General features: G+C 35.3%; 1 protein-coding gene across 9 annotated transcripts in view; it reads left to right on the top strand.

Moving 5' to 3' along the window:
* The window catches only part of NPAS3 (neuronal PAS domain protein 3), a 939,716-nt gene that overhangs the window by 289,574 nt on the left and 628,685 nt on the right, over window positions 1–21,457 (top strand). For 5 of the 9 annotated variants that reach the window (XM_055132054.1, XM_055132051.1, XM_055132058.1 and 2 more), the window contains one exon: window positions 13–63. The exons of the other annotated variants lie outside the window; for them this stretch is intronic. In XM_055132054.1, coding sequence (XP_054988029.1) covers window positions 13–63 — 51 coding nt within the window. The remainder of the gene's footprint in view (window positions 1–12; window positions 64–21,457) is intronic. 9 annotated transcript variants of the gene reach the window in all.

Genomic DNA, 21,457 nt, shown 5'->3' with positions numbered 1-21,457 from the left:
AATCCTTTAAAGGGATACAAATGTGGAAATCTGAACTCTGCATGAGAAAGACACCATGTGAAGGTGAAATAAACCTCTTCTATTTCTATTTTCTTATCAAAGTCTGTTCACCTTAAATATTCTAACAGTCTATATATGATCTCACAAAAATGAGACATTTTAATGTATCTTGGGTTTCATTTACATTATGCTACATACAAATTCTTTTCCATGGGTGAAGCTTGAAATGTTTGTTAAAGGATGTGGTTAATATTTTCTATCTTTAATAACCAATTAGAAGATATGAGAAGAATCCAGCTAGTAAGCATTTTGAGCAATGATCTTATTAATTAAAAACAGTTCATATTTTAGGGTTTTATATATTGCCTAAAATTCATAAATATAATCATATTTGTCCTTCAAAGTTAAATGCAGTAACAATTAAATTTTATAACTTTAAAATTTTAAGACTTCTTTGCTCTGATAGAGAAATATTTTACTGTGTGTTTCTTATACTCTTAATAATTTATGCAGCATTTATATGTGAACTGCATGCATTTGGTTATTGATGACTTTGTGGTGTTGGCCAGTGATTTTGTTTTTAAAAATGTGTTAACTCAAGGCTTAGAAATTAAGCAATCTGCTAGTTTCTTGTGCCTTACCATTTTGTACAGAACCCTTTTCAACATTAAATAAAATTGGACATTTGGTGGACTTGCAGGCAGTCTCCTTTAGGAGATTGCAGGGTTTCTGGGAATGTGAGGTGGGTTTAGGTTCTCTATGTTTACAGTTGTCAACTACACTGGAAAAGTATCTGCAGTCTTGGCTGTTTAAACAAAGGATAGTAGTGGGGGTTAAAGGGTGGGGTTCCCAGCCTCTTACATCATTTAAGTAAAAGTGGAAAGTGAAAACTATAGTTATTTTTAATCTCATGCTAAAGAAGTTTGATACTGTATGTGTTCATTCTTTATACTTATTGCTTAAGGATGCTGCTTCTTATACTTATGAGAGAATGAAAATTAGAATTTACATTGTGACAGACTATTATCTCCAGTGCAGAGGTTGGCAAACATTTTCCGTATTGGGCCACATGGAAAATAATTTTTGGTTTTGATGTTGGGGGCAACCACCAATTCTGCTTTTGTAGTGCCAAAGGACAAAGTACTAAACTATGCTGCAGTACCATAGTTTGGAGACTACTGATCTAGAGTATATGGAGAAGAACAGAGCAGAGGTAGATCTCAAGTGTAGAATGTTGGCATGAAGGAGCATAGTGTAAACAAACTATGGTACATATTTTAAAACCCCCTGGGGATTGAATCTGGGTTGGCAGCATGCAAAGAAAGTGCCTTCCTGCTTTATTGTCTCTCTGGTCTCTAGGTTATCAAACATGTTTGTGAAATAGTATGTTTATTCTAAAATAATCATGCTACTCTTGTCATGCAAGATAAAAGAATAACTAAAACAGAGGCCAGAGAGATACTCTTGGTTGATCCTCAGTACTGCATAGGGTCCCCAGAGCATTTCAAAATGTGACCCCTGAGTGCAGAGTCAGGAGTAAACTCTGAGCAATGCCAGGATTTATTCCTGACTCTGCCAGATGTGGCCCAATCCCAACTCTAAGAAAAAAAGATAAAAAGAAAAACAGAATGGACTTGAGTACAATAGAATAAATCCGCATTTCACAGCCTCTTCCTTACTGTAGTTTTTTAAATTGTGACCTTGTTTCCTTCTTGTGGCCCCCTATTTCCATGCTGTTGTCCCTGATATATATTTTCCACTCATGCCCCCTTGGAATATTGGGGGTTGAGAGGGATTTATATACTCCCTGATTGAGACACTCAGGGTTAACCTGCACAATATGCAAATTATTATTAAAATTTGAATACATTGAAGAAATGTGTTTATATTTTAGTTTTATTCCATTTTAAGTTATTTTTTCTTAAGGGTTTTCCATTTATAAGCTTTCTTGGTAGTGGTGGGTGCCAGAGTTGAACAATCTAATGGTTTATGGTCTGCCCATTCACCCATGTTGTGATCTTCCTACTTCCTCTTAGAATCATGATCTTTTGAAAAACACAGAATCAATGATCAGGCAGACTGTGTTCTTTTCTTTAGTCAATAGGAATAATATCAAGAGGGTTTACTCTCAACCCCCAATATTCCAAGGGGGCATGAGTGGAAAATATATATAGATGTTAGCAAGCCTACGGTTAGAATCTATAGTTTTACCTTCATGTTTGATCTCTCTTCTCTTCCATACTATCATTTTCTAATGTTGACATTTTATATACATAACCTCACCAACCATTCCAGATGAGAATGTGCTCAGCTTTGGACTGTGACTATGAATTTATTTTTACTCCTTGGCCTTTAATCTACTGAACTCTGCTTAACTACAATAATGATAAATTTATAAAGAGGTTACAATTTTGTCTCTGCTCTCATAGGTGTTGCAGTATGTCCAGGACTTGGTGATAGCACCAAGGAAAATAGGGATGACACAGTGATTCTTTCGGTTCATTGAAGGAAATAATTTTTATCATTTTAAAAACTTTTTCCAGTTTATGGCAGAGCATTCAAATTGGTTCTTACATGCCTCTGCGATCACTATTAGTTATCTAGTAATAGAACTGAAGATGTGAACTAGAGTTATTTTGTAGTGACTGTTCACTCTGGTGCTCTAAAGTTTCTCAGATATGGTGAGCACCTTTGTTAAGCTGGTACTGCTGTACAGTATGTATATATTTTATTGCTATACTCTTTTTCTGTAATGCAAACCTGCTACTCATTCTGATCAAACATTTATGAAACAACATCAAAAGAAATTCATTTTAATTTATTAAGGTCTGCTATGTTGTGCCCTTGAAGAAGTTCATATGGATAAATAAGCTTATATAAATAGCCTGCAGCATCATGTGAAGTGCAGTTCATAATCCAACAATAAAACACTAGACATTATACTTTGTGCTTCTCAGAGCAGTCTTTTGAATAAACCTAAAGGCATATGGAAATTTATATGAAAAGTACTTACACGATGGAGGCAACATTTTTTTAAATGTGATGAGTTGTTCATGCTAATAATTAAATTTCAAAGCTTAAATTTAAATTTATCCCACATAACTATGTAGAAATTTAATCGTTTTAATTTATTGCTTCAGAAAGGTCTTTTACTGTGTCCTGTGTTCATAATGTCTCCTCTTAAAAGTCTATAGAGGTTGATGAGTTTGTTTTGTGATACCCATTGTATACAGATTATCGCAAGTTAGCTTCCAGAAAGGACACTCAGGTGACACTGTGTAATCTGTACTGAGTCAATTACTTCATGGAAATGATATGGTAAGCAATTGGAAGGGAACAGATAGTTTTCCCCATTATTTTAGAAATATCTGTATTGTTATAATACAGATCAAATCTACAATGAACATTATGCATTATTCAAGAAATGACCAGGCATTCTCAGCAGTGTTTCAGCTAAATAACTGATGATTGTAACCTTTAAAGAAATCTCATTGTGGTGACTGTTGGTAAATCACTTCTCCATTCATGGAAATCTCTATTTAGAGGCGATCTAGAAGCCATTATATCTTTTATTAATCTTAAAAGCAATAGCCACTGATTTGACATTTGCTAAAACTAGATAAATTTTCTTTCTAATATAACAAACTTCAGTCAATTTTTTAGAGTTTATTTGCTACAACTTGTATTAATTCAGGAATATTTATTACTGTCAGCATATGTTTTATTTCAATTTATATTTCAACATGGATGCTTTTAAACAGTATTTGCCTATGTGTGTGACAGGGGCCTGGAGCAATAGCACAGGGGTAGGGCATTTGCCTTGCACACAGCTGACCCAAGTTTGATTCTTTGCCCCTTTCAGAGAGCCTGACAAGCTACCGAGAGTATCTCAACTGAAAGTCAGAGCCTGGCAAGCTACCTGTGGCATATTCGATATGCCAAAAACAGTAACAAGTCTCACAATGGAGACGTTACTGGTGCCTGCTCGAGCAAATAGATGAGCAAAGGGATGACAGTGACAGTGACAATGTGTGACAGGCTGCAATGCTATAATATGCATATGACATGTTTAGCCTTTGAAAGGGAGCAATTAGAATATATGCAAGACAATTGATGATTGAAATAGAATACATTAGGAAAGAACTTCACAAATTTCATAGAATTTCCATTTACTATGAAATTATAGTAAATGATTTCAGGGATCAATTTTGAAGCAATAGGTATGTCTTAATAAGAAGAGAGACTTGCAAGTTTTTTTTAAAAAAGTATGTTACATGCCCTCAATCAAATAACATACTATTACTTAAGCAATTATGCTTATTGTATTCATTTAAAATAATTATATATGGTAACTGAGTTTAGACATCTTCATAGAATAACTACTGTACTGGTTAACTTGAAAAGTGAACATCTTTAGGGGCCCAGCATGCTTCCCTTGTGCAATTCTCCTACCTTAGAAAGAATGTTAAAATGGTTCTGTTTCTTTAAGAGTTTAGAAATTCCAAGACTGAATGATGCTAAGACTTGGTAGAAGCAGCTCAGACTTCCAGTTTCTGTTTCCACACTTTACAGTGTGCTGCCAGATTTACTTCTGCAGAGCAGTAATCATGTCTGGGGGCAAATATCATATTCCTCTTTATGAAAAGACTATTGTGAAATGAAAGTTTTTACAATCAGTACATGGCATGTATACTAGCTTGTTGTAGTTGGTTTTACTTTTTTACACAGGTGAATGATAGAACTCAAATTGAATCTTGGCATTCTGAACAAAAGCCTCCTTGTGAGCTAGGATGGAAGATGAAAACTATTTTTTTTAACTTGATTCGTCCTTTTACCTCCATCCATCCTCAAATGACTACCAGCCTAAATCTATGTTCTTGGCTATAGTTTCCTTCACCTATTTAAAATCACTAATGGTGTCAGATGGAAATTAGACTATCAAACAACTGAGTTGCCATTTTGGTTATGACTGTCAAGTTTTACTGGCATTTATTTTTAAATGTGTGGAATATGATGTGATATTCCTTTCCTAGGTATGCTTCCATGAAGACCTTTTAAATACATGCTTTTTATGTCTTTTTAATGAAATTATGGCTTTTTAAAAAGATTTATTGAATCACTGTGAGATAGTTACAAGCTTTCATGTTTGGGTTACAATCACACAATGATCAAACACCCATCCCTCCACCACTGCACATTCCCCACCACCATTATCCCCAGTATACCTTCCCTTTCCCACCCTCCCCCTGCCTCTATGGCAGACAATATTCCTCATACTCTCTCTCTACAGTTGGGCATTATGACTTGCAACACAGACACTGAGAGGTCATCATGTTTGGTCTATTATCTATTTTAGGCACACATCTCCCATCCCATCTGATTCCTCCAGTCATTATTTTCTTAGTGATCCCTTTTCTAATCCATTTGCCTTCTCCCTTCCACTCATAAAGCAGGCTTCCAGCTATGGGGCAATTTTCCTGGCCCTTGTATCTACTGTCCTCGGGTGTCAGCCTCATGTGATGTTATTCTATACTCCACAAATGAATACAGTACTTCTATGTCTTTCCCTCTCTTTCTGACTCATTTCACTTAGCATGATACTCTCCGTGACTATCCATATATAAGCAAATTTCATAACTTCATCTATCCTAGCAGCTGCATAATATTCCATTTTGTAGATGTACCAAAGTTTCTTTAACCACTCATCTGTTCTTGGGCACTTGGGTTGTTTCCAGATTTTGGCTATTGTGAATGGTGATGCAGTGAGCATATAGGTACAGATGTAATTTGTATTGTGCTTTTTTGCATCCTTGGGATATATTCCCAGAAGTGGTATTTTAGGGTCATATGGAAGCTCAATTTCTAGTTTTTGAAGGACTCTCCATATTGTTTTCCAGAAAGGCTCGATCATTCGGCATTCCCACTAACAGTGAAAGAGCGTCCTTTTTTTCCCACATCCATTCCAGCACTGGTTGTTTTTGTTCTTTTGAATGTGTGCCAGTCTCTGTGGTGTGAGATGATATCTCTTTGTTGTTTTGATTTACATCTCCCTGATGACTAGGGATGTGAAGCATTTTTTTTCATGTGCCTTTTGGCCATTTGTATTTCTTTTTTTGAGGAAACCTCTGTTAATTTCTTCTCCCCATATTTTATGGGTTTGAGGTTTTTTCTTATACAGTTCTACTAGTGTCTTGTATATCCTTGATATTACTCCCTTATCAGATGGGTATTGGGTAAATATTCTTTCCCATTCTATGGGCTCTTTCAGTACTTTGGTCATTATTTCTTTTGAAATGCAGAAGCTTCTTAGTTTGATGTAGTCCCATTTGTTTATGTTTGCTTCCACCTCCATGGTCAGTGCTATTTCATCCTTAAAGATGCTTTTAGCTTCAGTGTCATGGAGCGGTAGCACAGCGGTAGGGCATTTGCCTTGCACGCAGCTTACACAGGTTCGATTACTCTACTTCTCTCGGAGAGCCCGGCAAGCTACTGAGAGTATCTCGCCCCCATGGCAGAATCTGGCAAACTACCCGTGGCGTATTCAACATGCCCAAAACAGTAATAAACAGGTCTCACAATGGAGACATTACTGGTGCCCACTCGAGCATATCGATGAGCAACGGGATGACAGTGACAGTGACAGTCATGGAGAGTTGCCCGCTTTCGCCACTCCTATGCAATATAGTATTGGTAGTCCTGGCCATAGCAGTTAGACAAGAAAAAGATATCAAGGGCATACGGATAGGAAAGGAAGAGGTCAAGTTATCACTATTTGCAGATGATATGATACTATACTTAGAAAGCCCTAAAGACTACAGAAGAGCTCCTAGAAACAAAAGGTCGATATAGTAAAGTGGCAGGCTACAAAAACAATACCCAAAAGCCATGGCTTTCTTATATACAAATAATAAAAGAGAAGAAAGAGACATTAAAAAAACAATCCTGTTCACAATAGTACCTCAGAAAATCAAGTATCTTGGAATCAGCTTAACAAGAGAGGTGAAGGACCTATACAAGGAAAATTACAAAACACTACTTCAAGAAATAAAAGAGGACACTAGGAAATGGAGACACATTCTCTGCTCATGGATAGGGAGAATCAATATGATCAAAATGGCAATACTGCCCAATGCACTATACAAATTTAATGTGGTCCCTATCAGGATACCCATTACATTTTTCAAATAAATAGACAAAACACTCCTGAAACTCATGGAACAATAAACCCCCACGAATAGCTAAAGCAATCCCTGGGAAAAAAGAAGATGGGTGATATCACCTTCCCCAACTTCAAACTCTACTACAAAGCAGTAGTAATTAAAATATCATGGTATTGGGCTAAAAACAGACCTGCAGACCAATGGAACAGAGTTGAATATCCTGTTACAGACTCCCAAAGATATGGCCACTTAATCTTTGATAAAGGAACAAGAAATGTGAAGTGGAACAAGGAAAGCCTCTTCAACAAGTGGTACTGGAAAAGATAGATAGCTACATGCAAAAAAAAAAAAAACATGAACTCTGACCTCTGTCTAATGCCAGACACAAAAGTCAGATCGAAGTGGATTAAAGAACTCAATATCAGACATGAATCTATAAGGTTCACAGAGGAAAATGTAGGAAATTATGGCTTTTAAATTCATGTAAGGAGTAGACTTGCAGGTTATATAATGATAGGACAAACAGTGTTTGTGCTACCCACACTTTCCTTGAGTCTTCATCTCTGACATTGGTCAGGTATAACTTTTTGGCATATGGTGCTTAATGATGGCAGAGTATCTTTCTGAGACTCTTATCTTGTAAAGTTTTGCATTTGACCAGGAAATGGGGTTTTCTAGTTTATCTTTAAATGACTATTAGAGAACATTGTTTCCTGCTGACTGTAGTCTGACCAGTCACCATTGATTTCAGAGGTTATACTAGTGAGCATATAGAATAAACCTCAACACTAAACACTGATTCAGAGAGCGTCATGGGAATATCCCAGTGTATTTGATAGCTGTAACAGCATTGAAGCAGTCACAGCAGGTGAGTAGCATTCCACCTCTATGCAGTGGTGATGAGCAGGGTGGAGTTCAGTTGGTGCCAGAGATTGAATTCAGGGTCTTGATTATGCTATGTAGATGTTCTGCTTCTTGAGCTATCTTCCTCATTGTACTATAATTAAGTATACTGTGTGACTTGGTTAATAAAACCATTTTCTTAAATAATCAATGGAAATAATACTAGTTTATAACATACAGATTGCAGGTATACAGCATTATACCATGGCATTTGGATAGATCACATTATAATTCACATGAAAACTCTATATAGTTTCCCTGACAAACTCTTCTCTTCTTAAACCTCAGTTTTCTCAGTTGAACTTTCTTTTTGTCAGTAATTCTGGTATGGACAATAACTTATGCTTGATACTAAAATCTTTATTATCTAGAAAGGATTTACCAATTATTTTCTAAATTAGCCTTTCTTGAGAATTTTACATTTCTTTTAGTTGTTTCATAACTTTAAATGTCATGAGGGTCTTAGGAGATGGCTCAAATCCTCAAGGTATGCTTTGCATGTGGAAATCCTAAGTACTTGGAAGTCCCGAGTAACCAGATGTGACCCACAAACTAAAATATAATTACATCTCTATGATGCTAATATGTCTGTCATTTTTCTTTGGCTTCTTTGGTCACACCTACTGATATTCAGGGCCTACTCCTGTTTCTGCACTCAGGAATTACTCCTGGCAGTGCTTCAGGGACCATATGTGATGCCAGGGATTGAATCTGAGTCAATGAAATGCAAGGGAATCACCCTACCCACTGTACTATTGCTCCAGCCCTTCTCTGTCATCTTTTAAAAAAAGTTCCATTTACATGAAAATATAGTGTCTTCCTTTTGCTTCGGGCTTCAAAAACATATAATATACTATAATTTTGAACTGTTTTATGCTTTTTTAAATCAATTTTTGTATATACTTAATTATTATAAATAGGTGAAAAGAAGAATAAGAGTACAAAAGGACGTTTTAAATGAAATAGTATAAGTGATTTAGTTCCAGATATGTACTATAGGTAGGATTTGAATCTAAATTATTTGTTTTAAATTTTCATTTATTTTGGATTTGTGGTCACACCTGACTGTGTTCAGGGCTTACTCCTAGCTCTACACTCAGGAATCATTCCTGGCAGAGTTTGGGATATATGATGCTGGGGATCAAACCTGGGTCAACACTATGCAAGGCAATTACCCTACTTGCTATACTATTGCTCTGTCCCCTATTTTAATTTTTTTTATTTTATAAGTTCACAATATTTTATTACATTTAATATTCAAACACCAATCTCACCACCATTATACCTTTCCACTGTCAAATTTGGGATGTTTCCATCCAAAGCCCCAATCCCTGTCCCAAAACACAACTGAAATAATAAATTTTGTATTGTCTGTTATGAAGAACTGCTGAACATGCTTACAAAAAAGTACTCATATAGGAAACAGTGTGAAGATTGTTCTATTTTGGCAGGAGCGATTAAGACATTCTATAGGAGATCACTAACATATTGTTAAAGTTTGGGTGATGTGAGCTTTGGTCACTGTCACTGTCATGCCATTGATCATCAATTTGCTCGAGCAGGCCCAGTAATGTCTCTATTCGTCCTAGCCCTGAGATTTTAGCAGCCTCTCTTTACTCATCCTTCCCAACGGTGCTGCATTAGAGGCTCTTTCGGGGTCAGGAGAATGAGACTCATCATTGTTAGAGCTTTGGTACATATATGAAAATATGTATATATGCATATATATATATATTTCCTACTGTCTGATCTCCATCAATTATGGTGTGGTAATTATGGAGAATGGGTAGAGAGTGTTTTATGATGTCCAGGAATATGTTCACTCATATGCGAGGCTCTGCCGGAGGGTATAGAGAGCAGCCTTCAGAGTGGAAAGGTTGGGTTGTGGAGGTTTTCTCTGCCCCCTATTTTTAATTGGCTTTTATACTTATCAAGATATAGGACCATAAAATTGTCTATAACTTTCAATTTATTTTAACAAGCATATCAGTTCTTCATAAAACTTTAGTCATGGCGTCCTCTTGCAATGCAGAGTATGATATTGTCCTGACTTACTTGATACTTGAGGCTTACATGTTCAGTTCTTTAAGGCTGGCATTTTTTAGTGTGTGTTTGTTACCTTTGTCATATCTTGCACAGCAAATTTATAGTCTAAGTACTCGGCAAATAACAGTATTTCATGGGTAGAACAAAAAAGGAGTCACTTCTGACTGTTTTATATGATTGAAATTGTATTGTGGCTTTAATTTTCGGATACAGCTTTTTAGATACTATGCATAAGTCTTAGCTGTGCCTTAATAAACACATGGTGACTTCCACCTAAAGAACTATTGTGGCTGTGAATATTGTTTGACTACCATTTTTCACATTCTGCCTGGGTCTGTTATGTATCAGTGAATGTCATAGCCTGGACAGGAAGAAATCATCAAGATAATTTGGGGTTTAAAAATTACAAAGCATGTCTATTTCAATGCCCTTGCTCTTGTGTTGGGTAAACTAATTGAAAGGAAAGTTAAGTGATGAAAACAAAGTTGATCTCAAACTTGCCACTGAAATTTGGGGTTCTCAAATCCCACTGTAACACATTTTCATCTACAAGAATTTCTTTCTATCTCCACCATGTCTTGTCAGCTCCCTACCAGTATTCCTCTTCACCATTTATGTCCAACAGGCTATCTGTAGTTCCTGTTTGTGGACCACCTCCATTTGAAAGCAATTACTACCATCAGGTCTAAATTTAGGAGATGTTTTTAGGCTGTGCAAAGGCAAAAGAGTTATAATTCAATGAGAATAATCACTTTAAAAGCATTAAGTGTTAAGAGTGTAGAGGAACTCTGCATTTTAACTTTGCAACTTTTCTATAAATCTAATATAATACCAAGATTAAAAAGTTAGTCTTTTAGAAGTTCAATAATTTAATGATGGAAAATAAGGGAAGAAAATCTCTACTCTGAAAATCTCTGTTCCAGTTTTAGCCTTTTTAATGGGTTATATCATCACAGACTCCATCTTAAGGCATCATTGTTGGATGTGTTGTTTCCAAGATGCCGTGAACTGACAGTTCCAGTAATAACTGGGGAATGAAATAAATTGGTTAAATATCTAGCATATAATTTTCTTAAAATATATTATAAATGGGGTTGAGGAGATAGCTCTAGGGACTGGAGCTAGGCTCCAAATTAAGTCCCCAGTGTTAGGAAACCACTCCAAGCACTGTCTAATGGAGGTCTGGCAGCTCACAAACTGTAGAGTGTAGTCCTGGTGGCCCTGGCCCCTATGATCCCAAGTGGTATCTATCATCAGACCCAAGCACCAGTGTGTCAGACCCACACATCAGCATGTGTGAAAGTGGGCCAGTCCTGTGTGTACTGCTTGGGAAACCCCCTCCAAATTAAAACTTCACAAATAATTTCTGCCACCAGGAAAAAAAGAGCACAAATGCAGTCTTATTTTGTGCTTATTTCCCCTCCTCTTTTAAAATCATTTATTGAATCACTGTGAGATAGACCCTTACAAAGCTGTTCAGGATTGGATTTCAGTCATACAGTGTACCAACACCCATATCTCCACCAGTGTACATTTTCTAGCACCAGTGTCCCCAGGTTCCCTCCCATCACCCTCCCCTCCCCCCAGTCTGCCTCTCTGGCAGGCACTTTTCTACTTCTCTCTCTCTCTCTCTCTCTCTCTCTCTCTCTCTCTCTCTCTCTCTCTCCTCTCCTCTCCTCTCTTCTCCTCTCCTCTCCTTTCTTTACTACAAATAATGGCTATTGCTACATTATCTGTTCTCCCTACCTTGGTCAGAGATTGCCTAAATGAGGAAGTTAGAAAGCCAAGACGCCCCTACTCCCCAAAATAGAAAACCAAGACAAATATTAGTGATAAAATTCTATAGTGGGGAGTCAGGTTTTCTCTAAGGGACCAAATAGTAAATACTCCTGTCAATGTGGGATCTTTTGCTACAGCTCTTGGAGCACAAAAGCAGCCACAGTTAACTTACCACTTCATGGCTATGACTGTGTTGTTACAATAGAACTTTGTGGATGCCGAATCAAGTTATGGCATGTTGTGGGGTATTTTTTATAATTTTATTTACATTTAAAATATTAAAATAAGGTCTGGAGTGATAGTACAACAGGATAGGTAGTTGCCTCAAATGCAGATGACATAAATTTGATCCCTACCAAGAGTGATCTTTTGATCCAGAGCCAGGAGTAAGACTGGAACACTGCTATATATGCTCTATCTTTCCCCCCACCCCCAAATAGAAAAAGAAAAGCATTAAAACAAACTCAAGTTATGGATTTACAGAAATTGAACTGGCTGTATTTGACTTGTGGGTGATATTATTCCAACCTTTGAAAAAAAGTTTATGAGCAGGAATGTCCTAGGTAATATTTTAGAACCCAAATGGTAAGAAAGATACTGTAGTTGTAAAAGTTAAGCTTTGCATCTTTTTCAAAGCTATAATGAAAATAATGCATAGCTGATTACATGTTGTTTTCATCCTCAGAGTTTGTGTGTGTTAATACAACGAGTTTACTAACATGCCCAGCATGACTAAATTGTGTGTCAGCCAGGAAGTGGTATTGTAATTTTACTTGGTTTCCATGGATATTTATTGTTTACTGCTTTATGTATTGCTGAATAATTAAGTATGAAGTAATATTATCATTGGATTGATTAGGGTTGCTGTTTTTATCTGCTTTTGTAATCTAATATAGAAATAATCCAAACTGGCTATTGAGTTCATTTTCTGTAAATGTAGGATCATATTAAGGAAACATATGACTAAGGCTTTGTCTTTTTTTTTTCTTTTTGGGTCACACCCAGTGATGCACAGGGGTTACTCCTGGTTCTGCACTCAGGAATTACTCCTGGTGGTGCTCAGGGGACCATATGGGATGCTGGGAATCGAACCCGGATTGACCACGTGCAAGGCAAACGCCCTACCCGCTGTGCTATTGCTCCAGCCCCCAGGCTTTGTCTTAATGAGACTCATATAGTCCTTTTGACTTAATTAATCATATGATAGGTCAAGTTAAATACTTTACTTTCTAATCCAGAGTTTTTATTAAATAATTTAAAGCACTATGTGCTTATAATCATCACAAAAATAATAAGAAAAAAGAAGCTTGAGATGTGTGTATCAAGAGTTAGATTAACATGAGAATTAATCAGATTGATTAAGCTAACCTAGTAATACATAACTCAGATTGAACATATATCTTAAACCATGCGTATCATGATTTAACCATGCTTTATTGTTATTTGCTTTAAATTTTTCAACTCACTAACATAAACTTGTTACTAAAGAATAATTGCATAGATACTCAGACATAGCTCCCTTGGTCTTCCACTAGCCACTGGGATCAGATGGGTCAGTCACTAGCTGTTGAGTGTTCAAAGGGTGATTGTTACAGTAATTAGTGGGAAGAAACTGAAATTCATGAGTTCATAGTCAAAGTTTCTTAAGTACTACAAGACTTCGACTTTTTTTCCAGTAATGTTTTATAATTAAAGCACATCACTCATATAATTTTACAGTTTTGGAAATAGACTGTGTTGAATATCAGCACTGATGATGAAAACAGACTGTGTACACAGTTTGGGTTTTATATAAATACTTTAAAATATTGGCTTTCTTCTATAAAAATAGATGAATAGTATCCAGGTTTTACTAGAATTTTAGCATAAAAGCAAAATTGCTATCATTTTATGATTTGAAAAGAGATGTGAAGGTGGCATAACAAAATGTGTAAAATGCAGTATATTCTGAAGAGTTATGAAAGGAAACCTGGAATGCTAATGCAGCTAAACCTCACTTTGAGCTTACCCAGGTAAAGGAATGAAGTAGAACTTTATTAGCTGATGTCTAACCTAAAGCACTGTTCTTTGTATCTCCTGTGAATATTAAATTCCTGAAGTTACAGAAAAAAATATGCTGTTTGTGCTATTTTTGTGATGTAGATATGGTAGATATTCAGAATAAGATTTGTTATGAATAGATTTCTTTCTTTTGGCTAGATGAACATGTGTTGAAAAAGTTTGTAGTATCTGTAATGAGACTGAAGGATACTCTTGAAACAGGTTCTCACATGTAATAAAGGTTCTATGCAATTATCTCGGTCATTGTACATATTTTCAGATTGTCTTAGTAGTAGCAAGAACTTTGTAAATGAAGTGAGCCACTCCTGAGTTAAAATCTTTGTACGTGGACCTCAGTTTATTTCTGAGAAAGTATTGCATTTGAAGTTGAGGACCGAGCTGATTTTACTTTGTAGTTAGCCTGTGTTATATGGGGAGGCTTATGTTTATGGACAAATTGCCAAATGCATGTCAGGGTTCATATTTATAATCTCTTTCAAACAAGAGGTCATTTTTATTATTTTAAGACTGTTTTCGAAATCATGTTTTCATGAAGAAGATTTAGTCAATATGTAGCATTTATGATAAAATACTTTTGGGGAATCTAAAATATATAAAATCCTTAATGTGCATCATATAGCATAATAGAGGAGTACTTAAAAAGTGCTTCCAAGGTGTAGGTGATGTTCAAGCAACTTAATATTATTTTAATGTTTTAAAATATGATGGTGTTTTTAATGCCTAAAATAATAATGTATATGAAAGCTGATTTGTGCAAATTATTAGGTTGATATTTTATTATGTTGATAGAAAAATAAGTGCTACGTAACACCCAGATGTCAAGTAGAACACAGAATAGCTGTATCTAGTTTTATCTGAATATAATCTCAATGAACCAAAAGCATGAATGTCTACCATACTTATAATCATCTACCATGTAATCATATACCATACATATAAACTCAATGCTAAATCAAATATAATTTGGCATTTTCTCTCTAACTCATTAGATTTTTAGAGAGGAGAGAGAACTTCCATGAAGTGTTATTTTTTACATTTCATAATGCTAATGGTATAGTACATAGGAAATGTCTCAGTGTCTAAGACCTGAATATAGAAAGAATCAGTTCCAGAGACTGGTGGCCATCAGGGACAGATATTCAAGCCTGCTGTTAGAGCAGTGGCTGGAGAGACAAGTGCATACATACCATGGGAGCCAGCAACACACAATCCACCAAAGCCTATAATTGGGAAGGAAGACTAGACAGCGTGGAAGAAAATGTTTTATACTTTATTTCATTTAAATTAGCACAAAGGGAGGGAGCAATTTTGCTTCACATGTGAAGTCAGTCATTTCTTGGGTTGCTAGCTCAATATTTTAGCAGAACAGCTGTTCAGTACAATGTGGCTTTCTACAAGCAATATTTCCACTGCTAGAAAAGTGGCAGCCTGCCAAAGAGAGTGCCCAGACCAACCCCTAAACAACAAAAAAAAATCTTTTGTCAACGACTCTAATAATTTGTACAATTCAGGAAAGGGGGGATGTACAGCCTTTGCAGATGTGCATTTATGATGCTATTTTTAAGCAGAGCAGCATGAAAGAATAGATTCATAAGAATTGTAAGTTGATCATTCATTTTAAGCACTTGGCTTCTGCTCTTGTTAAAATTTCATTCTGTTGTAAAGAAAACACAGCCAGCCTTGAAACGAGGTAAGGCAGGGTGTGACAACAAGATGAAATTCTTCATTTTCAAACCTATGATGCTTGCTCAAAAACAAAAAGCTCCGGGGTCTTTTTCCCCCCAAAAGGAAATAAATGCAATTTTCTGATCCCTCACAGTTGAAACTTGCTATCTTTCAGCATTTTGAGGAAATAAACTCTTAATGAGCCTGTATTCTTTTACAGCAGTCCATTCTCTGAAAATGAGTTTAAATGCTGAAGAAAATGCCAGAAGCATTTATGCAATGAGCACCAAATTAATATGTGCTAATTCTCTGTAGTTTAACATAGTAGGCACCATTCGATATTTTTCTCTTTTTTTCTTTTTTTGTCTTTTATTTTCTTTTCTCTTTTTTCTTTTCTTTTCTGTTCCTTTCTTTCCTTTCCTTTCCTTTTCTCTTTTCTCTTCTTTTTTTCTTTTTTCTTTCCTTTTTCCTTTTTTCTTTCTTTTTCTTTAATCAAGACCATATCTATTCTCAGATCTATCCTCTGCACTGTTTCTTCAAAATCTATGGCAGTTAATTCTGCCAGCTTTGACACAAGTGACAGAGTTAAAAAAACACAATGATTTTTATGAATTATAACCCTTGGGAAAGGACTCTGAAATTTCCCTTAAAAAGCTGGGTACAATCTGATAGAATCATCTTATTTTGTTTTTATTAAGTAGTTTTTATCAATTACTTAATATATGCTTAAGATAAAATTTGATATAGTATGAAAAAATTAAATTATGTACTAAAATAACATAAAATGTAGTGCAATCTATTTGATAAGGGTGAGAATTGAGCAGAAATGCTCATGGAAGTCTTACTGCTTGATCAAAGGCTTTCTCTAATTCTGGGAGTTGCAATCTTGGTTATTGTAATTTACTTTAGAAAAATTCCAATAATTTATTTCTTTTATATGTGTAAAAATGCTTCATTAATTGGATCCATGTATGCTTTTAAGCTAAAAATATCTTTTGGCTCTGCTCAGAATGCAATTCATATCTATATCCAGATCCACTTATATATGTATATGTACATATTTATATAAATATATTCCTCATGGGAAATTTCTAAAGTAGATTCCTGATGTACCTAAACATTTAAAATTAGTTTTTCAGGTGACCTGTACATCTGAGTTCACAATATTGTAAAGTATTACTCAACTGTTTTCTGGTTTTAATAAGCATGTATAATGACAGTTACAATTCAGTTTATTTTGGTGTGTCTTCTTAGTAAGAAGGATACTGCACCTAGACAAAAGTGCCCCAGACAAACTGAAAAATGTTGTCTTGTAGGTGACTTCATAAATTTACATTTCTTAAAATTTGGAGAATTTTACATCAAGGATTTGTATGGATGTTCTGAGTTCTGAAATACTGGTATGGATGATGAAACTGAAGTCAGTCTAACAATTGAGCATGTTCTGGGTGTAGCACTGTAGCACTGTCTTCCCACTGTTTATCGATTTGCTCGAGCGGGCACCAGTAATGTCTCCATTGTGAGACTTGTTGTTACTGTTTTTGGCATATCAAATATGCTATGGGGAGCTTGCCAGGCTCTGCCATGCGGGCAGGATACCCTCTGTAGCTTGCTGTGCTCTCTGAGAGGGACAGAGGTATGGAACCTGGGTCGGCCACTTGCAAGGCAAACGCCCTAACTACTGTGCTACCGCTCTAGTCCATGTTTTGGGTGGTACAACAAACAATTCCATTGCACTCACATGCTTAGCAATATACTTACTGCTAAATTTATATAGCCTTTTTCTCCCTCTTAGAGAACCTGACAAGCTACCAAGAGTCTATTGCCCCATGGGAGAGCCTTGCAAGCTCCCCATGGCATGTTCATATCCCAAATACAGTAAAAGATATATACATGCCTCTTGGAGACCCCAGCAATCTTCCGAGAGTAATCAGCCCACATGGCAGAGCCTGGCAAGCTACCTGTGGCGTATTTGATATGCCAAAAACAATAACGTAGGTCTCATTCCCCTGACCCTGAAAGAGTCTCCAATCATTGGGAAAGACGAGTAAGGAAAGGCTGCTAAAATCTCAGGGCTGAGTGTAGTAGAAACAGTACTGGTGCCCACTCGAGTATATCGACGAACAATGGGATGACAGTGATACAGGGATACAGTGATTATGAGTCTATCATTTCATAGCTTATTGTTGGTTTTATCCCACCTATTTTTATCTACAAGTTGATGCATTATTGAGTAGTGGACAGTTTGCTCAGAGTTGGGTTTATAATCCTTAACATCATAAGATTAACTCCTTTTCCTCTTGTATATCATTCTCTTTTGAATTGTTTGTGGCAAACTTCATCTTTTACTCAAAGATGATGATACTTTAGTGAAATCTGAGTTATTCTTTTTTTCTGCAATAACCTTTTGATTTCCTTCTACTTCTAATGTTCTCCTTCATTCATTCTCCCCCCTCTGTTTAAACTAATCCTCTGACGTGCAACATTTCATGATCTTGTTTACAGAATTGCAGAGCAAATATGTCACATAGTGATAACATTTTAAACAATGATCAAGTTCTGCTCAGAAGAGGAGCCATCCAAATCAGATATTGAAGTACATGTTTCCTGAATATCATTTTATTTCACCTTTGGTTATTAGGTGCATAGCATTAGGGAACAGATATGGAGCTGAAGAAAATTTTCTTTTTACATTATGTGCCACTTACGCCCATTATGTATAATAAATCTTAGAACCATATTGATTATACATTCTAGATCATTTTTACTAATATTGGTTACCTAATTTGAGGGAAACTAGAAATAATATATTCAAATATTATAAAATTATGAAAACTTATAAACAGAACAAATCATGTAGTGATAATTGATTATATATTAAAAATTCAATTTGAATATATCCATCTGAAAGACTTTTTCATCTTCCTGTTTTTATGAGAACAAATGCCAAACAATAACAGTTCATGAATTTCACAATGAATGCAGAATGCTATAAATTAGCTTTATTTAGAATGACTTTAAAATATATAAATGACTGTGAGCATAGTTATTGACATAGTTGACTCAAGTTTCAGTAGAAATTTCAGAAATGTACCTGATTAGGATGTACACGTAAGTATGCTATGTCTACTTAGGGTGTGAAGGGATCTGATTAGATTTTTCAATAGCGAAGGAGACAGAAGCTTTTGCATGTAGGTCGCCCTGCATTTTAGGTTGCTAATGATTTCATTTTAATGTCACCGTTTAGTTTCATACTGATCATTTATACTGACAAAAAGGAAGAAAAGAAAACAAGGAACCTGTCATCAATCATTCATTTAATCAAGTAGCAAAAGTAGATAAATAAACATACTGAGTTAATTATTCTTCTGTATGTAATGATTGACAATAAAGTTAATTTATGCCTATTTTAACCCTTTAACTTTTTGTGCTGTTATGTTTAATAGTTATTTGCAGTTGTAGAAAATACTTGGGGGTGACCTTATCTTTTCTAAAGTGGCTTAAGAAAATTGAATCTCTATACTCAGACAATACTTATTTGCTTGAAATCTATTTTGATAAAGAGTTGTGGTTATTTGTATCTGAACATGTTAACTCTAACTTTATGCTACCAAAGACAATGAAAAACAATTACGTTATGTTGGGCTGCCTCCTTTGTATTATTCCCATTCACTCTTTAATGAATACTTTTTTCTTTAAAATTTGCATTTTTATGCACAGAAGGATTTGTAACTAGAAACAAATAGGCTGTTGATTCAAATGTATATTAAATACAGCATTAATGGGAAAGAAGTATTAGTGACAGCAAGCACTAATATATATTAGCACTAATAAATATATATACATATATATATATTTAAGTTATGAGAGTCCTGGAAGTTTTGAAAAATGTGCTCTTAGTATGCCAGCAGTTTTTCTTTATTTTTTTTCAGGGAAATTTCTTCTGGAGGTTATTCTTTTTTAAAAAAATATTATTTGTATTAGATTTTCCATGAACATATATGTTCTTCATGTGAGTATAGATAATTAAACTAAATTGGTGAACTCTTTCCTTTGAAATCTTTCTAGCACTCTTGTATAAATAAGAAGAAGAAATGGGAAGCAAGAAACTGATTTAATGCATTTTGGCATCTAAATAGAAATTTAATTTTTGATTGCAATTATTGTATAAATATCTAAGACAAATAACTACAGGTGCCTGTATAAGAATAGACATTGTTTCTTCTAGATTCATTTATTACATGCCTTTTTCTCACCGTTACAATCTTCAACTTGGCTGAATTCCAACCACTCAGTGTTTTAACTTCTCTCTCAGTTCTTGTGTTCTGTGCAGGTTTGGCAAACTGGAACTGGAGAGTTATTAGGTAAACCACTGAGCCCACTCAGTGCCCAGACAAGAGCATATCTCACAAGGATGCCAACCTTATTGTCAGTTCTCTTCTTTATCAGAAACAAAAAAGCAAGTTTTGCATATTTTTTACGATCCTGCTTAGAGACTTATTGGGTTCACTGTTGAGAAAATTTGGCACCATAAATGACAACTTTAGTAAATTCTTAGGTCCTGTCACTATTATTAGCTTCCCATGCTTGAGCATGATTTTTTCTATTGTAATTGTATTTTTGTAAACCTTTGCTTCGATGAAAGGTCTTATAAGACTTTCTGGTGTTATAAATAGCCATGATATCATTGTTATGTATTGAGTGACAATATATGTATATATTTAATATACATTAAAATATATATTTAATAAGTAAAATTTGGAAAATTAACAAAATAAAAATTTTTAGTTTCCAGCTACATAAAGTGACATATAGAAAATAATTTGAGTCAGAGAAATAGTACAGGAGGCAAACCCCATATATATATATATATATGTATATATAGAGAGAGAGAGGGGAGGGAGGGAGGGAGGGAGAGAGAGAGAGAAAAAAAATTGTATCTGTGATCCTGGTTTAAGTACCTAGTACTAGAGGATGAAGAGATAATATAGCATATAGGACAGGGCACTTGCCTTGCACATGGTTGCCCGGGTTTGATCCCCTGCACTCCATATTTTCCCTTGAGAACCAAAGAGGAATTTCTGAATGTAGAGCCAGAAGTAACACCTGAGGGTCACTGACTGTGACCCCAAAATGAACACACAACAAAAAAAGAATGTGGATACAGCAGGGAACCCTTCTCTCTTTGGATCCAAATCCCCAATACCACATATGGTTCCTGGAGCACTGCCAGGATTATTCATTAGCTTACATCTAGGAATAGCCCGAGTATACCCTGGATGTGGTATGAGAACCAAAACCTTAAGATTTTCAAAAAGTTATTTTAACAGGTCAGTGTGTAAATGAAGAGATATACATTGGTAGTGTAATATGTTTGGTATAATAGATTGCCATATTAATTTTGTAATAATTGTTTAAAGATCAAATTCTTCTACCTTCTCACTTCATTCCAGCCATAAGCACCTTTAAACTGTGATAATTCTATCTCATCGTGCAAAAGAAAAATCATTTTATTCTTTGTCATACTTCTGTTTTGTTTTGTTTTGTTTGTCTCATTTTACCTACATGAATTAAGTGGTGCCTTGAATAAAAAGTGGGAATTTGCAGCCTTTTCATTCTTGGAAATAAGGGTTGACCTCTTTAGCTTTTGTCCAATTTTATGGTATTTCTTTTTTTCATTCTCTTTAACAGACTGCAGCTAGCAGGTTAAGCATAAGTCAGCTTGTAATTACAATGGTAACAGTAAAATCAACAACTTTTGTTATTCCGTCAACCTTTTAATGTTTTCTGCTTATTTCAAATTTAAAACAATAAAAACTCAGAGGCAAATGAGTTTTAAGAAA

The sequence above is a fragment of the Sorex araneus genome, chromosome 3, assembly GCF_027595985.1.
Source record: "Sorex araneus isolate mSorAra2 chromosome 3, mSorAra2.pri, whole genome shotgun sequence".
NCBI classification, from domain to species: domain Eukaryota; kingdom Metazoa; phylum Chordata; class Mammalia; order Eulipotyphla; family Soricidae; genus Sorex; species Sorex araneus.
The sequence above is the reverse complement of the archived record's forward strand: the minus strand, read 5'-3'. Positions and strand labels throughout refer to the sequence as shown.